At 43.4% G+C, this 24,525-nt stretch overlaps 1 protein-coding gene across 1 annotated transcript; it reads right to left on the bottom strand.

The window, feature by feature from the left end:
• Positions 1-7,827: 7,827 nt before the first annotated feature.
• On the bottom strand, positions 7,828-24,296 carry lurap1 (leucine rich adaptor protein 1). The gene is made up of 2 exons (XM_034081552.2): positions 23,631-24,296; positions 7,828-10,125 (listed from the first exon to the last, which is right to left on the bottom strand). The coding sequence occupies exons 1-2, from the start codon at positions 23,841-23,843 to the stop codon at positions 9,319-9,321; spliced, it is 1,020 nt and encodes a 339-aa protein (XP_033937443.1). The 5' UTR covers positions 23,844-24,296; the 3' UTR covers positions 7,828-9,318.
• Positions 24,297-24,525: the final 229 nt, after the last annotated feature.

Below are 24,525 nucleotides of genomic sequence, written 5' to 3'. Positions count from 1 at the left end.
CTGAAAAAACACAAAGTAACAAGGATTGTACAGGAAGAAATCAAAAACCTCCTATATACATACAGGTCGAGGACATATAACTGGTACCTCTCTGCTCTACAGCCACAGTCAGACTCCCCAAAACACTTGTGGCCAGGGTTTTATACATGTTAAGCCCCTCCCCATAGGATAATCCACTATTTATACCCCTAACCAATGTCATTCTAATCTACAAACACATTCACAATGCAAGACAAATTACCCAAACACAACAAATCAAAATAGGTCAACATATTATATCTTTCTGACCACAGAAGCCCCAAACAATAACATTTTTACACTCGCAAGAAAAGTGCCACCAAGTATGCTCCAATTGTGCACAGGTGTTCCCACTGATTGAGCCTCTACTTAAGGCTGCTTCTTTCTGTTGCTCTGTTTGGCCTTCACAACCTTGAAGGAGAGGGTAAGCAGGTTACTTGTAAAAAGACTTCCAATAAATCTGTTTTGAACAAACAATGACTTGGGTTTTATTTGATCAATGTCCAGGTAAGTTATTAATGTGTTTCCCTCAGTGTGCCTTTTACCATGCCCCTATGCCAAATGTGATGAAGGCTTCTTCTTCACAATATTGTTACGCACAATTTCAAAATGTTTTGATGTGTTTAAAAAAAATCGTATTCCTGATGTTATTTTTCAATCTTTTTTTCAATAATATTTTCAGGGATTTTCCCTTTATTTTAATGGCGGACAGTGAACTATACTGTTCTATCTGATAATCATAAGATAAGGATCTCAACGTGATATCGACTGCTCATGCTGATTAAGAATTAATCCAAGCGCTTTGACAGTTTTACCGGGGATTACTTGATCAACACTCCATTCAGCCTTCAAACAAACTCGAAGTGATATAGCTTTGTGTAGAATTGTCAGCTTCATATCATCTTTTGTCCCTGTATTTATTATTTAAATTGCATGTATCTTGTCCCTCTGTCAGTTGGCTTCTGAGACTAAAACATATTTTTATATTTTACAGTGCAGTTAACACAAAATTGCACACTCACACACATATGCCACGTTAACATAAAACATATGTGTTCTTCCTCAACCATGGTATGAGTTACTTCACCGCAAAATCGTAGTGTAGCCATTGGAGACTCTCAACAACAATTCCCAAAGAAGCCTGGCCTCTGCTGACCTTGACCCACGTTGGATCACGTCACTTTGTGGGAACACCACGGCCTAGTTCTGCCCCTTTGTTTGTTTTGGTTAGCATCCCATAGAGCCCAGAGACCTCTGGAGTAAAAACACAAGACAGTAGCAACCCACTCATGTCACATTCCTCCGTCTGGGAACGTCTTAACAACCTGTCACAGGATCCAAGTAGTAGTTAATGGCAGGGAGAGAGAAAGACCATGGGATTCAAGCACATCAAACTACTGCGTGAGAGTTTGGCAAAGAGAAATGCGTTTACATCAACAAACTAAGAGAAAGTGTTGCTGTTGTGTGTGTTGCTACATAAATCTGTGCGTTAAATTAGGATCATCAACTTTCCATACTAGCTTAGTTTTCACTATATAGGGCTAAACAGGTAAGACTACATTCACTGCTTCTTGGCTAATATAGTTGAGTTTTTCTTACATTTATTTCTTTCTCTTTAACCCTGCATACATGATTGCATTCTTCAAACCATAGTCAGATTTTCCTCGTTCAAGAAAAAGAAGCGGAAATCTGTGATCTGTGGCTTGGGATTCACAACATCACATTTGATTTCCTCTGCTTCAATACAGTCCAACTAAGTGATCTTGTGCTTTCTTTTTTTGGCCATGCTGCTTCATCCACTCAATGTTGAAATAAAAACTAAAATATGGCTCACTTTACATCGGCTCGCCAGCTCTTCATTTGCCCCGTCCGTTTCATGTCCGGTGAAGGACTACACTGTGGGGTAAAGAGCTCCTGATCCGTGGTTTCCTCTCACACCACACTGAGGCTCAGTGGATGAGGGCCTGTGGTGTTTTCCCCTCCGGTTTTGGAAGACTCAAACTACTTTGAATGGTTGCTGTCATGACATTGAGGGGTACTCGGGGAGATTAGTGGTAGTGTGTGGCTGCAGTCTGTGGCTCATTATATCCATTATCCCTAACTTGATGGGATGGCTGACAGAACCAAGAAGGTCTGAAGAAGCAGATGTGTGTTCACTGCATCTGCATCTGAGTCTTCATGTGTGTGAGCACCAAGTTTATTGACGTTTGTGTTGTTTAACTTTAAGTTTTATGTCATCACAACCGATTGTTATAAATTAACAGTGATAGTCAAACTGAAAACATTTTATTGAAAATAAGTAAATCCTTTACTCCTTATTTATGTGAAAGAGTAACGTTATTTCAGACACACATATTATATGTTGTTGCTTTATTCTTCCAACACTTTTCTTTATAATAGTTTGAAATGTAAATTTATACTGAAAGCGTAATAGATGGTGTCAATCTTTTCTTCTTATTTAACTCCCAGGAAGTTAACACCAATGTAATTTCATAGAACATTTCAAATGATTCCTTTTGTCAATTTTTTCTCCATCACCCCTCAGTGTCCTCCACCCTGACTCATAGGCAGGAAACCTCCCTCCTTCCCACTGTTTCACTGTGCTTTTACAGCCTGCCCACATTGTTTACATGCACTCCATACACTTACCACCCACAGTGGAAAAAAACACGCTCAAGTGGAAATAAAAACACCCTGTCAGGACTCTGAATGCAGGCTGAAGCCGTGGCCTTTGCATAATCAGTCGATTAACTGCCAGTTAAGATATGCTGCTCTACAGCTTCTTCTAGCATCAGCGGGTCTCATGGCTCAGTGTGGTTGTAGCTTGTAAAATGAAAGTCTGTGCTGACACAGGCGTCAACAACAGCCGCAAACACTTAGCCAGCTTCAATTAGCAGAGCTGTGCATTACCAGAAAAAAACACTGTCTGCTGGATGGTAAAAATCAATGGCTGACACTGACACCAGCCCTGAATAACAGCAGTCCATCATCTCAACACAGCGGCATATTGTCGGCAAAGCTTTACTTTCTCCTGGGGAAACAGTGTGAACTCTAGTACTTGAGAGAAAAGTGGTAATTAAAAGAGGTCCTATTATGCTTTTGTGGTTGTCCCTTTCCTGTAGTATGTTATATAGTATTTTTTGCATGTAAATGGTCTGCAAAGGCTAAAATCCCAAAGGGAGTTTCTCTTCCACACTCTTCCTGCCTCCATTGGACTCCTTTGTTTACTTGCAGAACGACATCACTATGTAACACTCATGCTTCTATTGGCTAGCGCTCTAACACATTGTACGTGGTAAGATAAGGGCGGGACATCTCTAAGCAACTGTCGATCAGCTAACCAATCAGAACAGTCTGTGCTCTGGTTTCTGTTGGGAAAATACTGAATGTACTTTTCTAATATCAGAGTAGCACATGATAACAAAGGCCCTACGTAGCTGTGTACGTAACCGGATGTATGATTACCAAGAAGAGTGTCAGGGCACACTGTTTTAGGCATATGATAGCTATGTGACAACGATTAACATGATGATTCAGCCTCTATGGAGATAGACATATGACTGTAATGTGTTTAGCCTTAGCTAATCTGAACTAAGGCCAGAATACTGCTTTGAACCAGTATTCTTGCATCTTGTGACTGTAACACCCTCTCTTGTATATAAGGCATGTCAAGGACACTATTCGGGGAACTATTTTGTCCCATGCAACCTCTGTATGTGATGACTACTTCCATTCTTGCAAGGATAATAAATACATCCGGGTGAAATGAGATAGCTAAAAGTGGACAAGAGAAGACACCCACCCTTTGCACTCCTCATTAATCCACATTTGGCAGCTGTGTGTCCACGCTTTCACCTACCCAGAGGGCAACATCACACCCATTCTTCACCACCTTCTCACCCTCACCATCATCACCTCAACCTGTTAACCCCATACGCTTATGTTGAGACCTCCAGAAAACTCACCACTGCATCGCATTCTTTCCTTCCTTTATAATCCCAGCACAGTCAGATTATAGTTTTCGCTTCTTCAGCAGACAGACAAAGGGGCCCAGAGGTTGTTGTTGTTGTTAGATTACGAGAGGCTGATACAATATTTCCCACATTAGAGCAGGTCAATCTTAATACTGCTAAGCTTTAACCAAAAGGGTGGGAGGGCATGGATAACACAGATTTCTACATGAGCGCACTCTGAACACACACATGGGATGATGTCAGCTGAATTGAGAAGCACTTACAACAAAATACCCCTGTGGGGATAAACACTTTTGATTTGTGACCCTACAGTATAAAGATGCCAGCATGGCAGGAGGTGTGATGCCCCGTGCACGTGTGAATGCACCAGATAAATACTCTAACTAAGAAACATATTCAAAATTTGTTTGTGTTTGATAGTTGCTTATTTTATAGTAAGAAGAGTGACACTACAAACTAAGATGAAGCTAGGGTTAGTGTGGCTTAGTACACAAACTGGTAATAACCAAATACTACTTTGTTTTGTAGGTTTTTATTCATTTTGAATATGTGTTTTGTTAATGCACCATGGCACAAAAGCAAATCCATGTCATTGTCTAACCTGACATTGATTATCAGTCAATCTTCTAGCTAAATGTAATTGTGTATGTATATTTTATATTCTATCCAACTCTTCAAAGCTAAATGTATTGTTTCAGTTAACTGCTTGAAGAATGACTGATACTTTCTCTATACTACACTACTGTTGTCGTTTTGGGAAATAGCCATTGAGTGCTTTGAGTCCTAATGGATCTGCCTTGATGACCCTTTGTTAGAGGGCTGGGCCAAGTATTGATCAGACACGTAGGTTCACTGAAAGCACTCAGAGTAGTTTACATTAAAAGGTCAGGGAAAAAAACTGCTTCTGATCAAGAGAAGATGATGAGGTTTGTTTTAGATTTGATTTGTCAAAGACCAATATGTCAAACTGCTGAACAAGATGTTTTCATGAGCAACCTAACTGTTATAAAAGAATAAAAACACAAGCAAAAACATTTAAAATATCTTTAATCATTGGATAAGCTTGTGTAATTGACATACTGCATAATATAATTCTCCACATTTATGAACATCGTCAGTTATTTGTTAAACATTTCCGCTTCACAAAGAAAAAAATAACCTTTTTCTCTGACAGATTGCATAACAAAATAATAAAAATGCATCCTGCCATGGATAAAAACCACATTCCACTCACCCAAGCAAGGTATTGATCGGGCTGATCCAGTAGACTGCAGTCAGTCTCTCTGGCTTTTATCATTCAATCGTCTAAGCTTTGCCTTAGTAAAGTTGTTCACCCGGCTCAGAGCCCGGTGTGCACTCAGCGGGGTTTATTCCAATTTACTTCCATTTCTTTGAGCAGTTTGGGATGTGAACAAAACCCTCACAGGGAAAAATACGATTCAAGGAAAGGAAAGGCCTAATGGCTCTCTTTGAGGAGTTGTCAGGTACCAAGAGACCCACGTCATTCCTGGGATACATCGTGCATGTGTGTTTGTGTATGTACCAGAGGAAGGAAGAAAACAGCAGGACACCGGGAGTGGAAGCTTCCTTTTAGCTGCATGCTGTGTGCATTGCTGCTTAGCTCACTGTGTATCCCTTTATTCTGCCTCCAGGGAGACACAACAGTCTGTCCTTTCGCTTCTACAACATGGCCAAAGCATGCAGTAAAAGGGCTCTTGACAGTATGTTAGGTGGCTTATAGAAAAGATGGCTGAGCTGCGTGCTAATGCAGAACAGAGCAGTGGTGAGTATGAGAATGAGGGAGCAAAAAAGGCTTAATGGAAAGGGATTTACTTTGCCATGTTGTGCTGCTATCAACATGAAAATGTGTCTTCATTTGGTGAATTCCTGATATCTCGAGGAACATGTTTTTAATCTGAAGCTTTTGACACCATTTCTGACTCAAGGTCTGTCAATACAGTTAACCACTCCCTTTACAAATTATATTTTATTACAATAGAAAAGGTATTGTTTTTAGCCCCCATTTTTACTTTGCCGGGTGCATAACAATAACAAATGTTTTCTATATTCCTAACTTTGTTGACAGTCATCAAGCTTTATACAAGCTTTTTTATTCAAACTGTGACTTTTCCAAGTTGTTTAATTATAAAAGTCACAGTATTTAGGGTATCACTGTTATTAAACCATGGTTTAATGGTTAATGTTACAATGCGTCTCATCTTCTTCATCTACCCTGCCATGATTCAGACAGTACTGTTACACAGACACGAGCAGTAAACACTGTTTTATGCCACCACTAGAGGTGAAGCCTGCCCGCTCTCATTGTCATGGCAACCGTGTGGATAACCACTAGTCTATGTAATGCCGTTTGTCTTGCTGCCCAGAATAGCTGGAGGGTGCCTGGCACCTAGAGCCAAGGCAAACACACCACACACTGGCCATCTGATACATGCTGGACATCATAAAAAGAAGTTGGTAAGATTTCAGAGAGTAAGCGTGCTACGTTGTGTTTTCCTCCGTAACCTAAGAAATACTGGAAAGCTTTAAATGATATGTATTTGTTGCACATATGCCAGCTAGTAACACTTCCAATTGTATCCATGCACATAGCAGCTTTTATCCCTCTTTCAAAAACAATCATGCCACCAGCGATGTTTCCTGGCACCTATACTGTACGCACTGTCATCTCCGCCAAAGAGCGGTTTAAAACATATTCTTTTGTTAAACTGGAAAACACATGACATCTTGGGCTTTAGTGAACCTTCACAGAGACACACTACAGCTTGACGTAATGTGTTTTACAGGTTTGATCCCTGTGCTATAATGTTTTTTCCCTCCATACGGCACATTTGGAAAGAAAACCACAAACTAGCAGAGCAGACAGTCTCTTTGGCATGAGGTGTTGCTTTACAGCCAACACATATGTTAAAAAAGGGAAGAGGTTTCAAATGACTTCATGTCCGAGGCTGGATGATATACCATGGTTGAAAATACTTATCGAGCTATGAGTAGATATACTTCTTTTTTTAGTCCAAGAAAAATTGGTTTTAAATTGTTCTAAATCATTTAAGAGTTCAAGGTCCAGTTGGAGCACAGTTTTTCTTTCCTGTCTCCAGCACTGGCCTGCAGTGGCTGTTTCTGTGGTGCTGGCTTTATGGTGCTGTCTCAAAGTCAGAGGGCATTGTGTGAGCATGATGTGTGTGTTGGCACAGACCGAGCTTTTCCATTGAATCAGTGTGGTGTGGCATGTGGGAAAAGAAATGCAATATAAAGAGAGAGGAAACACTTAAATGGCTCAAAAAAATAGAGATACTGAGTTTAACATCATGATCTTACTGTAGCTGGCCTTTAAGATGTCTTGATAGTGAGATCTGGCAGAAAGAGGATTGATCAGATGGACTGGCTAGTTACATGTTGTTTTAAGCAAACATGAGGAAAATAGACTAAATCCATCTCCAAACTAGGTATGACAGGCCTGGTTTGTATTCTCCACATGTTGAAATGTAATGTGTTTAATCCATTTTAAGTATTGTCGCTCTACCCCTGCAGCATTAACCTGACTAACTGCTGACTGGTAGGAGATGTTGTAATACTGTGATGAATGAACTAAAACCGTTGGAGACTTGTCTATTCTTATCCAAACCTCAGTCACTGAACAGTCACACACACACACACACACACACACACACACACACACACACACACACACACACACACACACACACACACACACACACACACACACACACACACACACACACACACACACACACACACCACACACACACACACACACACACACACACACACACACACACACACACACACACACACACACACACACACACACACACACACACACACACACACACACACACACACACACACCCTCTCCCTGCCAGTAGTCTTGGAAACTCCTGAGGAACGGATGATAATATTAGATTTGAGAAGAGGTTGCTTATATAAGCCACTAGAAAGGCTTCAAGAAATATTGCTGTTCTTCTCTGATTGTTTTAGGTCTTCCACACATTTCTCAAGATACAACCAATAAAGCTCTCAGCACAGCATGCAATATCCACCGAGCCAAGCCAACGTAACACATTTACCAGTCAACACTCACATGGCGAGAGCACACAGACTGGTGGTCGAGCCATTTGTACACGCAAGCAAGAGACAAAAAAGAATAAAAGGAGTACAAAAACTCAGATTATCATAACAGCAGTGCAGTCATCTCAGGAGGGAAAGGTACAGGCATATGCAGTTAAGGTTTACACCAATCAGGCACAACATCAGCTTAGAAAAACGTGGTAACCATAAGGATTACAATTTTAAAAAATAAAAATAATTCAGCCATATTTAGTATTTGCCTACAACCAATTACGACTAGTACCTGATGCACAGAGTAGCTGTATTGCGATTTAAGGAACATACAATATTGCAGATGATTGGATAAGCACTGAAGGCATTTAGCTTCACAAAAACACAAATTAGTACATTATTTCTCAATAAGGGAAACCTTCACTAACCTCAGTGCTCTGTGATCTATTTTAATATCTTCTACTTTTTGACAGGCAGCAACACGTTCGAAGAAACAAGCTTTAATATTCAGGTTTTGTTAACAATTTATTAAGTAATACTGTATATGACCACCAAGTGCTTAGTTATATTGCCTAAGACAAACGATTTGTAGCATTAATTACATTTCTGACAAAAAGAAGAAGGGAAGACTTTGGTCTTCTATTAATTTTCATGCAGTACAATCGTCTTTATCAGTGCCATCAGACTTATAGGCCCATCCCTGGACATATAAAGTGATTAAGGAGATCCCAGAGCAATATTCTTTGAGGGGTATGTGCAAATAAATTGTAGTTTATGGGATTTTTTTGGGGGGAATAAAAAGTCTAATTATAATTCAAATCTTTTAATTTACACAGGTTATATGTTTCAGTTCTCCGGCAGGTCATCATACTGTGCTTTAGAAAATAAACCAAATTTTGGGCGGAAAATAAATACCCTGAGGTAATCCTATGACACAGGATTTCAAAATGGTCTTTTCTGAATTTTTCTTAGGCAGCCCTGTTTGGCTATATCATGTTCAAAATCCTGAAATGTGCGTCCAGCATAATACTGACCTCAATGTTTCATAGAAAGTTAGTGCAGTCACAGGAGGGCACAACAAACCCAGTGTCTGTCAACAAGGAAAGCCTTGCTGGGTGTGTCATACATCAGCAGTTCACTCTTCTTCTGTTATCCTTCAGGGATCTGGCCTATATATTATCAGAGGGGTGTTCAATAGTGGCTTTAGTCCCCTCTGTCATTATCCCTCTTATAAAAACGTCACATCTTCTTGCGACTGCACCCATCGCCAGTGCGAGTCATACTCTAGATGCATTTTGCCGTTCATTTTGCAAGTATCCAAGTCGATCGTTCCATTTTTGTAAGGTTTGAGTTTGGGGCTCTGGTTGGTTCCCAGTTTCTCGTTGAGGCTTGGGCGCATTGGGCGGGTTGGGCTGCCTGTCTGCACGTTTGGTTTCTCCAAGACAGCATTAGCCTTGATGACTTGAGTCTGGTTATTGGCCTTAGAAACTGGGCTTTCTTTATCGATCTCAGAAGCCTTCGTCCAAACCAGAGCGTCTTGTTTGGGGCCTTCAGGCTTGGCTTGGGAAGAGGTTAATGGAAAAGCTGGTTTCCCATTTCCAACCCCAGTTCCATTTTCATTTACCAAAGTCCGGACTCCCACAGCCCCAGAAGCAGAACCAGGTGCAGTGACCGTGGCCCCGGGGCCTCCCACTGTCCGGCCCGCAGCAGTAGCCTCTGAGACCATTGGGGTGGTGGAGCAGATGACCGAATCCGAGCTGGAGGGGCAATACTCATCCATGTCATCCGCCAAGGTGTCCAGGTAGCTGCCGATGGAGATGTTATCCAGCTTGTCGTTGGGGTCCTGCAGGCTGCTCCAGGAGCCTCTCCACGAGGTGTCGGGGCCCTCACCCAAGCTGTACTGGCTGCTGGTCAGGCTGCTGCAGCGGCTTGTGAGCGTGCTGCGCTCCTCCAGCAGCCATTTCACCGCCTCGATGCCTTCATGGACCGCCAGCAACTGCTGCAAGATCTTCACGTCCACTGAGCGCAAGTGAGCCTGCGAAGTAAAGGAGAAGTGGGTTAATTTACAAAGTTTATGACTATTGTTATGGTGTTATCAAAACACGAAGTTCGTGTTTAGATAGTCTGCAGTTTGCAACAGGGAAAACATTTTCTTTATGGGATTGGGAGCCAAACAAACCAACCCGGGGAACCACAAGGACTATATATTTTAGGCATTCAGCTTTGGCTCCACAGGCGTTTGCAAACACCATTATAATGCTATTAAACCTTAACAGATTACCATAATAGGAAGTAAAGTATAACAGAAGCTGGCAGGTCAAGTATACCCAGCGACCAGGAAACAAATAAGGGGGGGTAAAGAGAAGAAGCCAAGAGACAGAATTAGAAGAGAACAGAACAGAACTAACTCCTCAGAAAAGCTGTTGAGTGATGGAAGTTACAGTGGAAAGACATTTGAACATAAGATCAAGGGAAGAAAAATCTTTACAAAGATGTCTAAATGCGCTGTAAATGGTACAGAAATAGTCAAACCTTTATTTAGTCATGATGTCATCTGGTGTTATAAATGAAATAATGATTAATCAGAATCTAAAATGAAGTGTGTGTTGGAGGTTGAAAAAGCTAAACGATGAAAAAGAGGGAAAAGACGGCTGCGGTCATGGAAAATCCCTCCCCAGAATACATCAGCAGAGGTCTGCGGTGAGGTGCAGGGCCAGGAGGTGATATATGGCACCGACATTCAGAGCTACCCACCCCTCTCTGCAGATTAGCAGCCTCCTTCAAACCTTAAATCTTTCAGTATCTCTGTTTCCTCGACGTTGCAATGTTTCTCCTTGTTATTTCGTTGTTTACTGTGACCCAACAGTGTCTATCTTTTTCAAGCACCATTTTTCTGTAGTCACTAAAATGTTTATAAAAAGCATAGACTACCATTTCTTACATTATGTTGTTTTGTTTGTCTCAGATAATTAATCAGACCGGTTTCATACATAATCACACCTACAATATGTTATATGTTCTGTTATTCCCAGAAGTACAAATTATCATTAATGAAAGATGTAAAATGAATCGGTTACAAGTAAAAAGACAAAAAAATGCATAATTGTTTAAGTAACTAGTACCTTACTCTAAATGAAATATTCTTACAGTAAGATCAAATATAAAAACATTGCATGTTCAGGCCAAATAAATGTAAAGCATTTCTGTATCTGATTCTTATAGTGTGTAAGAAGACATCAAATCATTTCACAGTTGTAAATGTGGTAAAATAACACATAAACTGTAAGTGCATGGTCAAAAAAATATAGGTTACTTACGTAACCCCCGGCTTCAGAGTAACATGAAGTGAGATGTCTCACTATGGGATGCGCCTCATCGCGGAGCAAACAGAAGCATCAATCTCATTACGCCAATCCTGATTGGCTGGTGATCTTGACGTCAGCGTCAGGGGAAATCACCGCCTATAAGTAGCTTGCGCCACAACGCATGCGTCATTCAAAAATAAGCACCTCTTCTCGCTTCACCATAGCAAGGAGGGCCGTCTGGTGAGACATCTCACTCATGTTACTCTTAGAACTGGGGTTACGTAAGTAACCTATAGTTCTCATTCATAACACTCCGTTCGATGTCTCACTATGGGAAATTGTAGCTCCCGTATTGCCAGACGAGCTTATCTCGAAAATCACCGATCAACCAGAATTTAACAGGTAGAGTCCCGACTCAACAAGGTGCCCAGCACTGCTCGGGCCACGCTTGGAGCGGAGACGTCTAGCCTGTAAAAGCGGACAAAAGTAAGCGGCGAGGACCAGCTCGCCGCTGCACAGATGTCTTGGATGGAAACACCCTTGAACAAAGCCCAGTATGTAGCCAGGCCCCGAGTCGAGTGAGCCCGCAGACCCGAAGGTGCTTGCAAATTCTGACTCGTATAGGCCAAAGCAATTGCCTCCACAATCCAGTGGGAGAGCCGTTGCTTAGTAACAGGCTTGTCCTTGTGAGGGTTAGCCCAGGACACGAAGAGTTGGTCATTAGGACGAAGCTCTTTTGATCTGACCATATATGTGTGTAAAGCCCGGACTGGACACAACAGATCCTGCTGCTGCTCCCCGGAGGAAACCAGCGGCGGAGGAAATGCCTCAATGTCAATTGGGGTACACGAACCAACCACCTTTGGTGTAAAGGCAGGGTTGGGTTTCAACAACACTCTCGTTTGCCCTGGGGTGAACTGAGTGCATGAGGGATGTACAGACAGTGCATGAATATCGCTGACCCGCTTGGCGGATGCCAGGGCCAATAACAGCACTGTCTTGAGTGACAGATGTTTCATGTCAGCTCCTTCCAGGGGTTCAAATGGGGTCATTCTGAGCCCATTTAAAACCACTGCCAGGTCCCATAAGGGCACCAGCGGCCTGGAGACAGGGAGGAGCCTGCGAGCTCCCTTCATAAAATGGCAAACCAAAGGATGTTGGCTAGCCGTCTTACCCTCAAAGCCCACATGGCATGCAGCAATAGCAGCCAGGTACACCTTGATCGTGGAGAAAGCTCTGTGTTTATCGATCAAGTCCTGTAGAAATGATAAAATCACCCCGACAGGACATTGAAAAGAGATGTGTCCTTCTTGAAAGCACCACTCCTCAAACACCCTCCACTTACAGTCGTAAAGAGACCTGGTGGAGGAAGCTCTCGCACTCTGAATAGTGTTTATCACCTTCTGAGGGAGTCCCACTGTATTCAGATTGTACCACTCACGGGTCAGGCCCATAGTGCCCCGCGCTCTGGACGTGGGTGAAGGATCGCCCCCCCCGCATGAGAAAATCTGTCCCTGCGTGGTGGGGGCTGCCATGGCTGCCCGCACAACAGCTGATATATCTCCGCCAGTCCGTACGTTGCGGGCTAGGGTGGAAACATCAGAGTAAGTGTGTGGCGTTGCTCCTTCACTCTGGCCAGAGTTGGGGGTAACAGAGCCAGGGGTGGGAACGCGTACAGAGGACCCGGAGGTCAATCGTGTATGAGTGCGTCCCCGTCTAACGCGGCTCCGCCGTAACGCACCCACAGTGGACTCACGATCCTTGGATGTGGAGTCCAGTCTGCATAGAGTGGTGCACCTCTGGACAGTAGTTCTGTCCTGAGGTGCATCCCTCCCGGTACCTGTGTCGCTCTCAGAGAGAGGAGACGTCTGCCGCTCCAAGGGATCAGTTTGTGTGCCAGTGTGTGTGACTGGAGACAACGCAACCTCCCTTGGCGGTTCATACACGCTATCGTGTTGTCTGTCCTCACGAGGACATGGTGTCCTCTGAGAGAAGGCAGGAAGCGTTTTAGGGTGGGGAACACCGCTAAAAGCTCCGGGTAATTTACGTGCGCCCGCTGGAGGTCTCTGCTCTAGAGACCTCTCACAGGGCGACCCTCGTAAATACCCTATCAGCCTGTCTGACATGCGTCCGTGGTGACCACGTTCCGTGAAAGGACAGCACCCGTAGGCGCGTCCCGCACTAAAAAAGTCGGGTGTAGTGCCACTACGCATTACATAATAACCAATACTCGCCGTGGCGCGCAGGGTTTAGTTTTATTATGAGACCCATGTTGAGCGGGTGCTTTACGAGGACATTTGTCTGCGTGATCTGACTCCGCTCGGCGGGCATTATAGATAAAACCCTTCTTTCTAGGCGAGAGAGAGCCTCTCTCTCCAGAATGTGGGTTGACTCTCTCTGGGCTTGTGAAAACAGATAAAGTATAACTGTTTTGAGAAGCCCAGGCAGATGTCGTGAGTATCTCCTGCTGTATGCTCCTTAGAGCCAGCTGAGATGTCACGCTTACGGCTCCAGCCGGCACTGCGCCTGCGCGTGTCGGTGGTGCCTTTACAGCTCCAGCCGGCACTGCGCCTGCGCGTGTCGGTGGTGCCTTTACGGCCCCAGCCGGCACTGCGCATGCGCGTGATGGTGGTGCCCTTAAAGCCCCAGCCGGCACTGCGCGTGGCGGTGGTGCCTTCACAGACCCGTCAATAATCCGCCTTTTGAGAGATGCCGTAGCTGCTCTCAGAAGGGGAAGAATTGGCGGGCTGTTTATTGGTTTTATTGATTTTCTTTTCATTTTTTTGAGCTGCGCCCTCGGCCTGAAGCCTGGATGCGTCAGCGGCAAATGTTTTATGACAGAGGAATCAATCAGCATGTGACATGTGTTTGTGCGGACTTGAGGATGGTGTTGAGGCATCTCTCGAGGCGGCGGGAACACAGTCACGGAGGGGAGAAGGAGGGGCTGTCACGCCGCTCGCTTCTTCTTCCTCGACTGCTGGCCGAAATTCTGGGTTGGCTGATTTTCACGGCCAACTTGCCCTTGTCTCCAGCCTGGGCTGGGGACTCGGGGTGGGCTGCGACCTCTGCTTTACCGGTGCTTTGAACCGGGCAGAGTTCGCTTGGGTGAAGGACTGCTGCTGCGAGGGCAGCGGCTGGACCCTTTGAGGGAGGCAGAGGTGGAGTGCCTCGTCCTCCTTCTTCTTTGTCTCGCACCTCCTTTGCATGGAGGCGAGAGCGGAGACGAAAATTCCCTCGGGAACGATGGGCATATCCAGCACATCTTCCCTTTCTCGGTCAGGGAGGTTGGTGAGGTTGAGCCATCTTGCTCTTTCCTGCACCACCATGATCCCCATGACTTTGGTCCGCTTGGTAGGCGGTTAGCAGCGAGGACACGTTCAGGGCCCTGGCGGACAGCGCTGCAGCTTTATAGGACTTTTCAGTCATTGTGGACTGAAAGCGGTCCGCCTTTGCTGGCAGCGTGGGGTTCCTGCTCGGTGAGGGGCCCACCTTCGGTAGAAGGTGGGCCGCCACCAGCGGTTCCATGGGCGGTATGCGGAGCAGGCCGAGCCTCTCCATTCCATCGCAATCCAGGGAGGAGGCACCCTGGATTGGGATCTTGTTGCTGAAGGGCCGGTCTCTCCACGAGACCGACACTTCATCCAACATTTCCGGAAACACCGGGAGGAGTTGCCTCCCTTTGCCCGCTGTTTGGGGAAGATGCTTCCCCTCGTAGCGGGACCTGGAGGTCTCCTTGGCCATTTCAGGCCACGGAACGTTGAGTCTGACCGCAGCGCGTTTGCACACGGCCTGCAGGTCCATGCTCAGACCGGGCGAAGCTGGTGTGCTGTCGCCCGGGAGAGCAGCCCTCGCTCCAGGCTTTGCAGCCTGGGCCGATGACATGAAGGCGTCCTCTTCTTGGTCATCCGACTCGGACAGGAGGAACGCCAGAGCGTCCCCCTCCTCGTCCTCCTCATAGTCCAACTCGAGGACATCCTCCGCGGGTGAGACCATGGTGAGGTCTAACTGGGAGCCCCAGCTTGGTAAAGCGCGGGAACGGGTTCTTGTCGTAACCGGGTCCCGGCCTGTCAGGGCGCGGGATTCCGGTTCTGAGGCCATCGCTGATGATGAGCCCCAGACCGACACGGAGAGGGGTTCACTCTCTGTGGCAGACGCCCCCGTGTCTTGACTGCCGGCCGGCGGGTCCATGGACATGGGGGGGTCCTGTTCCGACAGGCTAGCTTGTTTCGCTAGCCGTCGGAGGAGGCTCTTGACAGTGAAGCGGACACAATGTCCGCATGAGCCGGGGTTGTCGATAGCGCCTCAGGCGTGTTCCAGCCTGAGGCAGGACTAACAGATCTGGTGTGTGTCTGTGCCCGAGATCTTCAACCCGCAGCCGCAGAGTCGAGCCACCGAGTCCCTGACTCCTCTGGTGTGAGGGAGAGGGGCGTCCATCTTTGTCGCCTCGTGGCGTGGAGAGGGCCCGCTCTCGACAGGTGGGACGGGAAAAAAAGGTATTACCCCCTTAATCCGGGGAAAGAGGACGGTGTGGGTCTTTTAATCCCGGAGAATACTGACTGGTGTGGCAGTATGCTCCTCTTTTAATCCTTTTCCCCTCCGTGGGGAAGAGAAAAGAAAAAACTTCCTCGCTACCGTGGTGTCGGTAGAGAGGGTGCGAGCTAGCAACAGGTGTGTTGCTAGCTTGAAAAAATCGGACCTACCTTACTTGTTAGTCAAGTACTAACAGCGTTAGTACTACCGTCTTCCTGCGAAGCAGAAGGAGTAGCCGGCGAGCGCCCGTCGACCGAAATGGGTATTTGGGTTCAGTCTGTGGACAGTGAAGCTTGCCCGGCTACTGTAGAGATGTGCTCTGAAGCGAGAAGAGGTGTTTGAATGACGCATGCGTTGTGGCGCAAGCTACTTATAGGGGGTGATTTCCCCTGACGCTGACGTCAAGATCACCAGCCAATCAGGATTGGCGTAATGAGATTGATGCTTCTGTTTGCTCCGCGATGAGGCGCATCCCATAGTGAGACATCGAACGGAGTGTTATGAATGAGAACTGCACGTATAGCGGTTTTCCAATGTTAGATGCATGAAAGATCTTTGCTCTCTGACCTTTAGGAGTCTCTCTCTTATTTCCTTATGACCATCCAGGTTGTGTCAATAAAACAGTGGGCAGAGACATATTGATTCGTAAAAGCTGCCAGGCTGTTTATCTCTTGGTCATGCATAATGTCAGCAGCAGTTTTCTTTAATGATCCCCAAAACATCAAAAATAAAACCTCTCCCTGTCAGTGTGTTTAAGAGCCTGAGACTCTTCCATGTACAAGAAAAGCTGTGTAAAATAATACGTTTTGCTTTTTCATTGGAAATATTGGCTTCATTGACCTCTTATTGCGTCTATAAATCCTTTAAATGATGCAATCAGAGAAAGATAGCACCTCACTTTTACAGCCCTTACATGTAGTATGTGAAGGTGGGATCGTCTTACATACAGCCCACTACGTTACCCATGCCATATGGCCTACATCATAAACTCAAACACTGTTACTTCATCAGATTGCCTTACACTTTGTAATGGGCTATTTGTGGGGCTTGTGAGGACATAGACTTACCCAAAACCCTAAACCATAACCACTGCAGACCTAACCTTAGCCAAACCTTAGCCAAACATAAGCCAAACCTTAGCCAAACATAAGCCAAACCTTAGCCAAACATAAGCCAAAGCAAGACTTTAATTTGAACCAAAAACAAAGTGTTCATTCAAAATGACATGCATGATGAAGATAGTGGAAACTAGCTTTCTGTCTTACAATGCAGGAAGAGTCCCAACAAAACCTCTTTTTCAGACTACACCTCCAGACCCGTTTGGGGAGAGTTGAACTTTTAACTTTTTGGCTTTTAGATTGGATGCATTTACTTATACCAAAGTGTGTGCCAGAGGATTATTATCCAACAATGTGATGGTGGGAAAATATATTTGTCTCAAAATCAATAAATACAGGAACACACAAAGGTATGTAAACATAATTCTGAATGCATGAATGGATAAGAAGGAGCTATGTGGTCAATGTGGTGCAGATCTGCTGATGCCAAACTCACACTGTAGGCCAAATACAACTGGCAGAGACAGCTTTGACAACAGGAAATTAAGGAACAGTCAGATAAATGAGAGGCAAAACCTCAAGATACAGATAAAGATATCTTCATCTGCTTATTCATAGCGTCAGTCCACCTCTACTGTACAAGAAAAACATAAAAGCACACATTGCAGTGAGGGGTGCCAGATCTGTCTTTTTGTGTGGCTGTTAACCAGTTGGCGTCCCGGGAACAGTCAGACATTTGGGGTGGGGTTCAGGTTTGAGGTTTGAGGTTTTATGAAGCTGGCAGAGACTGAGTGCCTAATGAGGGTGGCAGTAAAAGTAGCTCCGTGTCTGTCAGCGCTGAGGTGGCACAATGCTAATGCAATGTTCTAGTCTGTGCTCACTCGGTTGCTGAGCTGTCTGATAATATAGATAAATTCATGGTTGCTCTCAAACTGCAGTGTACCATTCATTCTCCGTTAGGCTGCATTTTACAGAAAGACAGTAGAAATTGATCTGTATCCTAACTAAACCTACATTTAAACATTTGACATGCATGTCAAAGTAAATGAAAAAGTCTCTAAGTAAATTGATAGAAAAATGAACTAAAATGTAGGGATAGTAATTTTTTTTTAAATAACTGTTTGTTCTATAAAATGTTGGGTTGGTTATAAATCTGTAAATCAATTTTGTAAAATATAAAGATAATATTCAGTTTTTTGTTAAATGAAGTTATGCAAATATTTCTATTATACATTTCTATCTTTGTGCCAACAGTGGAAACTGTTCAGTTCACATGCATGCCAACTGTGATGTATTGCTTGTTATGCTACAGAAATGATTTGATGTTTTTATTATTTAAGGATTTTTTAGAGCCATTAATTATAGGATGAGCTCATTATGGAGATGTCCCACCTGAATGAAAAAGGTCAAACTGGAACCAAAACATTTATTACTTACATTTATATTTCACCATTCATGGTGAGAGCAGGAAGAGGTCAAGCAGGTCTTTTGAAGCCCTAAAACACACATTAATCATTTTGTTCATGTTTATGCCATCATTACACGGCCAAACAGATTTTAGTTTCCCTGCTCCCCCCGGCTGATCCATAGGATTCTGGAAAGCTCCTTTTCTTGCTTTTTATATCTGGTACAGAACTGTATGAGTAATGCAAACAATATTCAGCTATAAATGTTCTCTATTGAAGTGACCTTTACTGTAATGCTGTTCAAAAGTGTAAGATGAACTTCAGCTTTTGTTCACAGATATTTTTTGTCAGCAGAAATACTTTTCAAATAACACATGGCCTGTTAATAACTCCTTATAATCCTTATAATTCAAAATATATAATTAAGGTTTTATTTTTTTATGTCCGGAAAACATTTGAATCTTGGATGATATAAGTGTTGGCTTCTTTACAGCGAGTCTTGTGTAGTGCTTGGGTTTCTTGCTATCTTCATTGTTGACAACTCATCTGAATTGTGATGCATGACGCAGAGTCTCTCATGTGGGCAACAGCCTACCAATGACACACAGCTACAGACTGCTGAATCACTGCTAGCAGGCGCAGCACAAACACACACTCGTTCCCTCGTACACCAGCAAAATAAACACCGGTCTCTCTCTCTCTCATGTCCCCTGGTGTCAGTGAGTTGTTTCACCTTCCCAATCAAACTCTGCGGAAATATGGCAACCTTGCAGAGTCCCTACTACAGTCTCAATAGACAGCAGAAGGTCAGCCCCGTCTCACGGTAAACCTCCAACTGCTCCATCTGTCTGCATTCACCTTCAAATGATCTGTTAAACATCCACACATGTTTTGATGTCTTATTTCCTCTCACATGCCTCTGTCGATCAAAGCATTGTTCCATCTGTTTTTGTGACATTGTGTCATTTCTGACAAATGTATTGCTTCCCTTTAGAAAAAACAAACATGTGAGCATAGCCCAGCAGCAATCACATTTCCTAAAAAAAAAATTGATGTAATGGTCTCAGGACATTTGTCAACAATTTAATTAGAATAAGTATTTAAGGAGATAGTCAGTTGGCAGATAGAAGACTGAGATTAAACAGACTTTGAGATTTTGATCCTCTAGAGCTCAGCTAGACACTTAAAGCTGACTTTGCAATGTCATTCATCTGCCCAGAGGTGAAAGACAGAGATAGAGAACGACATAGAAAAGCTTCAGAAAGAGACAAGAAGAAATGAACAAAAAAGGAATAATGTCATACCCCGAGCAATAACACACTATTCAGCCTGTATGTCTCCCTTTGAGAGCTGAAATATAGGTGGAGATCATGCATAAAAGGAACAACGATACAAAAGGCACTCAGTGAGTGTGTGTGTTGTGTGTGTGCGTGCATGCGTGCCAGTCTTATGTGGTTTTAAAGGAGTGTCTCTGTATTCAGTAAATCTGTTTACATCAGAGGAAAGTGTGTCTTCCATTAGGCAGCTGGAGACAAATGCACAAGACAGAAGCTGTAAAACAGCAACACTAAAATTAACAATGAACATTAAGTAACAATATTTATTTTAGTTCAGCTCACAGTGCTGCAAAATGTTCCCTACCATACTGAGTCACAATCATCAGAAAAGTGTGTGTCTGTACAGTTTACTGGCTACATGTCAGCAGACGGACTAAAGCCAGATATCAGACAGCTAAGAAGATCAAACCGAAAGCCTTCTCACTGAAAGACATCCTATTACGGAAATTGTAGTAGTTTTTACTGTTTTGGACTGCAATGTTATAGACTAAAAGATTAATGGTAATGGCTGAATTGGTGATGTATCAAAAGCAATCTGCACTACATCGTCAAAATGGATTGGGTGTATCCTTGAAGTCTGACAAACATGTTGTTTGCATTCTCATTTGCTCACCACTAGTGATCTTCTTCCCTGCCTATCGCTTTTGCATAGCTATGTTTTTTGCTGTCACCACCACCATGTTGATTAATGAAAATACTGCAACCTACACTAGGTCATTTCACCACCTGCGCAAACAAAATGGGTCAAAACTTGAAAATGGCTTCATAGCATTGCTCGTGGTACAAACCTAAAAGCTTGACTATTAACTGTGGTTGATGGAGGTGTTTTTGCTGTGAAGTTAAATAACATTTGAAGGCAGTGTCTTTCTTTCAGTGTAACATGGAGTGGAGACAGTTAACAAGAAACAGAGCATCATATCATTAGTGATGGTGACACAATAATACTCCGCCCACAAATACACACACAGACATTTAAAGAAAAATCCTCGATCTTACAGCAGACAGATGCTGCAGTCTGCCATCACCATGCTGTGCGGTTAAAGTAACAGATGAGTCATGATTCTAAAAACTGACCACACACACACACAAAATCAAATAAATGCACATATACTGTGTGTTTATGTGAGCTTTTCCATTTAGCATTACTCTGCAGAGACTCTGTACATCTTACTAAGCAGATTTCAGATGAAAGTGCAACAACACTGATTCTGCACTCCCATTACACCTCACCACTCTCATAGATGAATGAAGCAACCACACACATACACATTCTCTCACACACACACACACACACACACACACACACACACACACACACACACACACACACACACACACACACACACACACACACACACACACACACACACACACACACACACACACACACACACACACACACACACACACACACACACACACACACACACACACACACACACACACACACACACACACACACACACACACTCTCTCTTTCTCTCTCTATGCTAGAAGTTTCAGGAAGTGGCTCTTTAACACAACATTCTCAGTCCTCCGTTCTTTGAAGCAGATCTAAATAATAGCTACACTTGTTAACTCTGGCACTCTGCCCTCAACGGATTCATACAATATCGCGGATGATTTATTAATCGAAATTGGAAACTGCTGGCTATGGAGTCTGTTACAACAATTATGTTGGCTTTGATATGCCTAATTATTGTCATAATTTGCTATATATATTGGGCGGTGGTGGCGAAGTCGATAGGGACTTGGCTTGGCAACCAGTTCAAGTCCCGGCAAGACCAAGTGCTACCGTTCCCTACACTGCTCCCCGGGTGCCGTTCAATATGGCAGCACACTGCTCCTAACACTAGGATCAAATGCAGAGAAACAATTTCCCCACGGGGATTAATAAAGTATATCAAAATTAAAATAAAAAATAAAAAAATGCAATGAATAGGTTCATGGAATGTTTGGGACTTAATTTAGTGTCTGGTCTGATGTTGACAAAACTAGGAGGGATGGTGTCACTAAATGGACCCAAACTAATGCCATGTATCCTATTCAGAATTGTGATGTCACTGTAAAGGCTCGACGTCCAACTCTACAAACATGTATTTACCAGAAGATCCTTCGACAATGGAGTCCTTTGGGACCTTGAATTTGGTGACAACACAAACAAATAATGTATTGCAAAAATGTTGATTAAGAAATATATTAACAGAAGATGTGATAAAGGCTGACTAACAGACATTTCTCTAGACACTGGCGCCTGGTTTTAATAAGCTAACATTTAAAACGCTTATGGTAATGTATTATGCATTGATGAATAAAACACCATTTGATATACAATGTGACATGCAGTATATTTGCCTGAAATGCCCATGCACAAATGTAAACCACTTAAATGCAAGGTATTGGAACAGAGGCCAAATGGTAGCTATAAGCTCACATTACATGAAGTGCATCTGATGAAGTTAATGGAGAGAGACTATTTCCTTTTTAGGAGTCTCCAGACCTCTAAACAACATCTGGGCTTCATGAGCTGGCATTGCTGCAACGCTGGTGTGAAATTAGTTTATGCTTCTACCATGTGACAAAAACTGATGTTGATGTTCGAATGTTTCCAATGTTTGGAGCAATTCACTCAGAAGACAGCCTGCTTTGTTTGGTAGTTTGATGGTGGGGCATGTGCTCCTTTTTACAACCACAGGAATGTATGACATACATGATCACAGAACAGTTTAGTGGTGCATTATTGCTGATAACCTCCACTGTTTAGTATGTGTAAACAAGTGAGGGACTTGTTTTTTTTTATGGAACAAATTGACTGCTAAACAAGAAATAACCTGCTGTCAAAACACAGTGCAGCCTTGGCTGGAAAAAGTTTGTTTTTGAAGCTTCTTCATGTAATTAAATCATTAAATATGTCAAATACAAAATGAGATTTTCAAACAATACATTACTTTAACTAATATATACGTCAAAGGATCCATGTACCAATATGTCAGACCAAAAGTAAGTCCAAGTATGTATACAAATTGGTATCATAGTTGAGAAAAAGCATACATCTATAGCAATGTATGAATTGGAATTGGAGAGTCAACCCTCTGACAAAACACAGACTGTGAGTTCATCATATTTGTAGTGGTCAACTACTTTTCTACCAACCACAACCATATTAATTAAAGACATCCAATGACAAATGTCTCTGATACATTTCATACAGTGACCTCAATAGAAACATTCTTAACTGTGATAAAACAAAAAACCTTGATATCATTGATAGATGGCACATGTACAGTAAGTACAGTAAGACCGATAAATCACGCAAGCCGATATGAGCTAATTGCCATCATATTGATTGTTGGTGTATAATTTTGCCTATCAGTAAAAGTGTCTGATTCTGAGACAAATAAATTGCAGTAGCCTAACCTACAACAATGGTAAACTGGGTTTGAGGTCATTTAGATTAACAGGGTCAATTTGTCCACCAGAGAGCAGTGACAGGATGATCTCTCAGGACTTCTCATTAACTGAACAAAATAAATCTCAGGGATCAGTCTGAAAATCATTGGAATATTTTATATAAAGATAAAAACATTTGGTATTCGTGGTTTACAAGATATGCTTGCAGTCAGAAAATGTCACTTAAAATGTTTTACAGATATTTTTGAGTCAAACAGGATAATTAACCATCCCTCTGGCATGATAAACTGATCTGCTGATTTATGTTTACATATTTACAACAACAGAGTCCAGTGGAGCAGGGCAGCTGGTTCAAATTCCTAATCAATATGATATCTCAATATGATGGGGACTTCATTAAATGACATATCCTAGAAAACAAGCCTGGGACACGCGCACGCGTACACACACCCACCCACATACACACGCGCGCGCTCGATCAGAGTACTCTCACCATCTCCAGCTTCAATTTCCTGATCTTGTCATCCAAACTCTTCCTGCCCGTCTCCTTACTGGTGTCGTGCGCGGTGGCCAGCTTGGCATCTCCCCGGTGAGAAGACGCCTCCTCCCGCATCCACCTGAGCAAACCCTCGGGGGTCTTCCGGCCGATTTTCACCTCTATGTCTTTCAGATCTGGGACTGTCTCGCTGGCAGTGCCTTCGTCCATTGTGTTCGTTTGTTTAAACAGACAATATCCGCAAGATTACGTCCTTTTCGTTTCTTTGAAATGTTTGCCTGTCAAGCTTGGAGTCACCTACTATAGGATTGCATGGCATCCTATGCGTCTCCAGCTGAGTTACACTGCGCAAGGAGAGAAAAACAACCTGACAGCATCACCACAACATAGTGTGGTTATCCTAGCAGAAAACTGCTTAAAGAAATGTTTGATTTAGCTATAATGTATGGTAAAAACTGATGAAGCCCGCATATTTAAACAACCCGATGATAACCAAGTGTAAGCAGAAACAAAAAGTGTTCAGTTTTGTTTCGAGTGTTGTTAATAGGTCATCCACATTAGTAAATGCAGCCAGAGCCCCAGAGTCCAGTGTACGGTGTGTGAGCGCTGCAGACCGGGTATCTGTCTGCTTGGAGGTCCCTACGCGGAGCTACATTGCGCAGATTCCACCTGCATGATGACAGCGACCAGCAGCCGCAGAGTGGGAGAGCCCAGACTGTCAAGTCAGGTGTGTAATTTCGTAGAGCTTCCGGTACAACCTTCAAAATAAAACATCCACAAAGAAACACTGACTATCTTGAACTACCAAAAGTTTCAAAAATAATACATCAGTGGATCTGTCAGTCCGTCTAAATTCGTATATATTGCTTTTCTTTCTCAACCCGGCAAACAG

The sequence above is a fragment of the Pseudochaenichthys georgianus genome, chromosome 4 (assembly GCF_902827115.2).
Source record: "Pseudochaenichthys georgianus chromosome 4, fPseGeo1.2, whole genome shotgun sequence".
Classification (NCBI taxonomy): domain Eukaryota; kingdom Metazoa; phylum Chordata; class Actinopteri; order Perciformes; family Channichthyidae; genus Pseudochaenichthys; species Pseudochaenichthys georgianus.
This window is presented reverse-complemented; position numbering and strand designations above follow the sequence as displayed.

Excerpts from the sequence above, each read along its gene's own strand:
- lurap1 (XM_034081552.2), bottom strand. The coding sequence starts at position 23,843 with ATGGACGAAGGCACTGCCAGCGAGACAGTCCCAGATCTGAAAGACATA. Across the intron at positions 10,126-23,630 it reads GGAAATTGAAGCTGGAGATG|GCTCACTTGCGCTCAGTGGA; the intron begins GTGAGAGTACTC and ends TTTACTTCGCAG.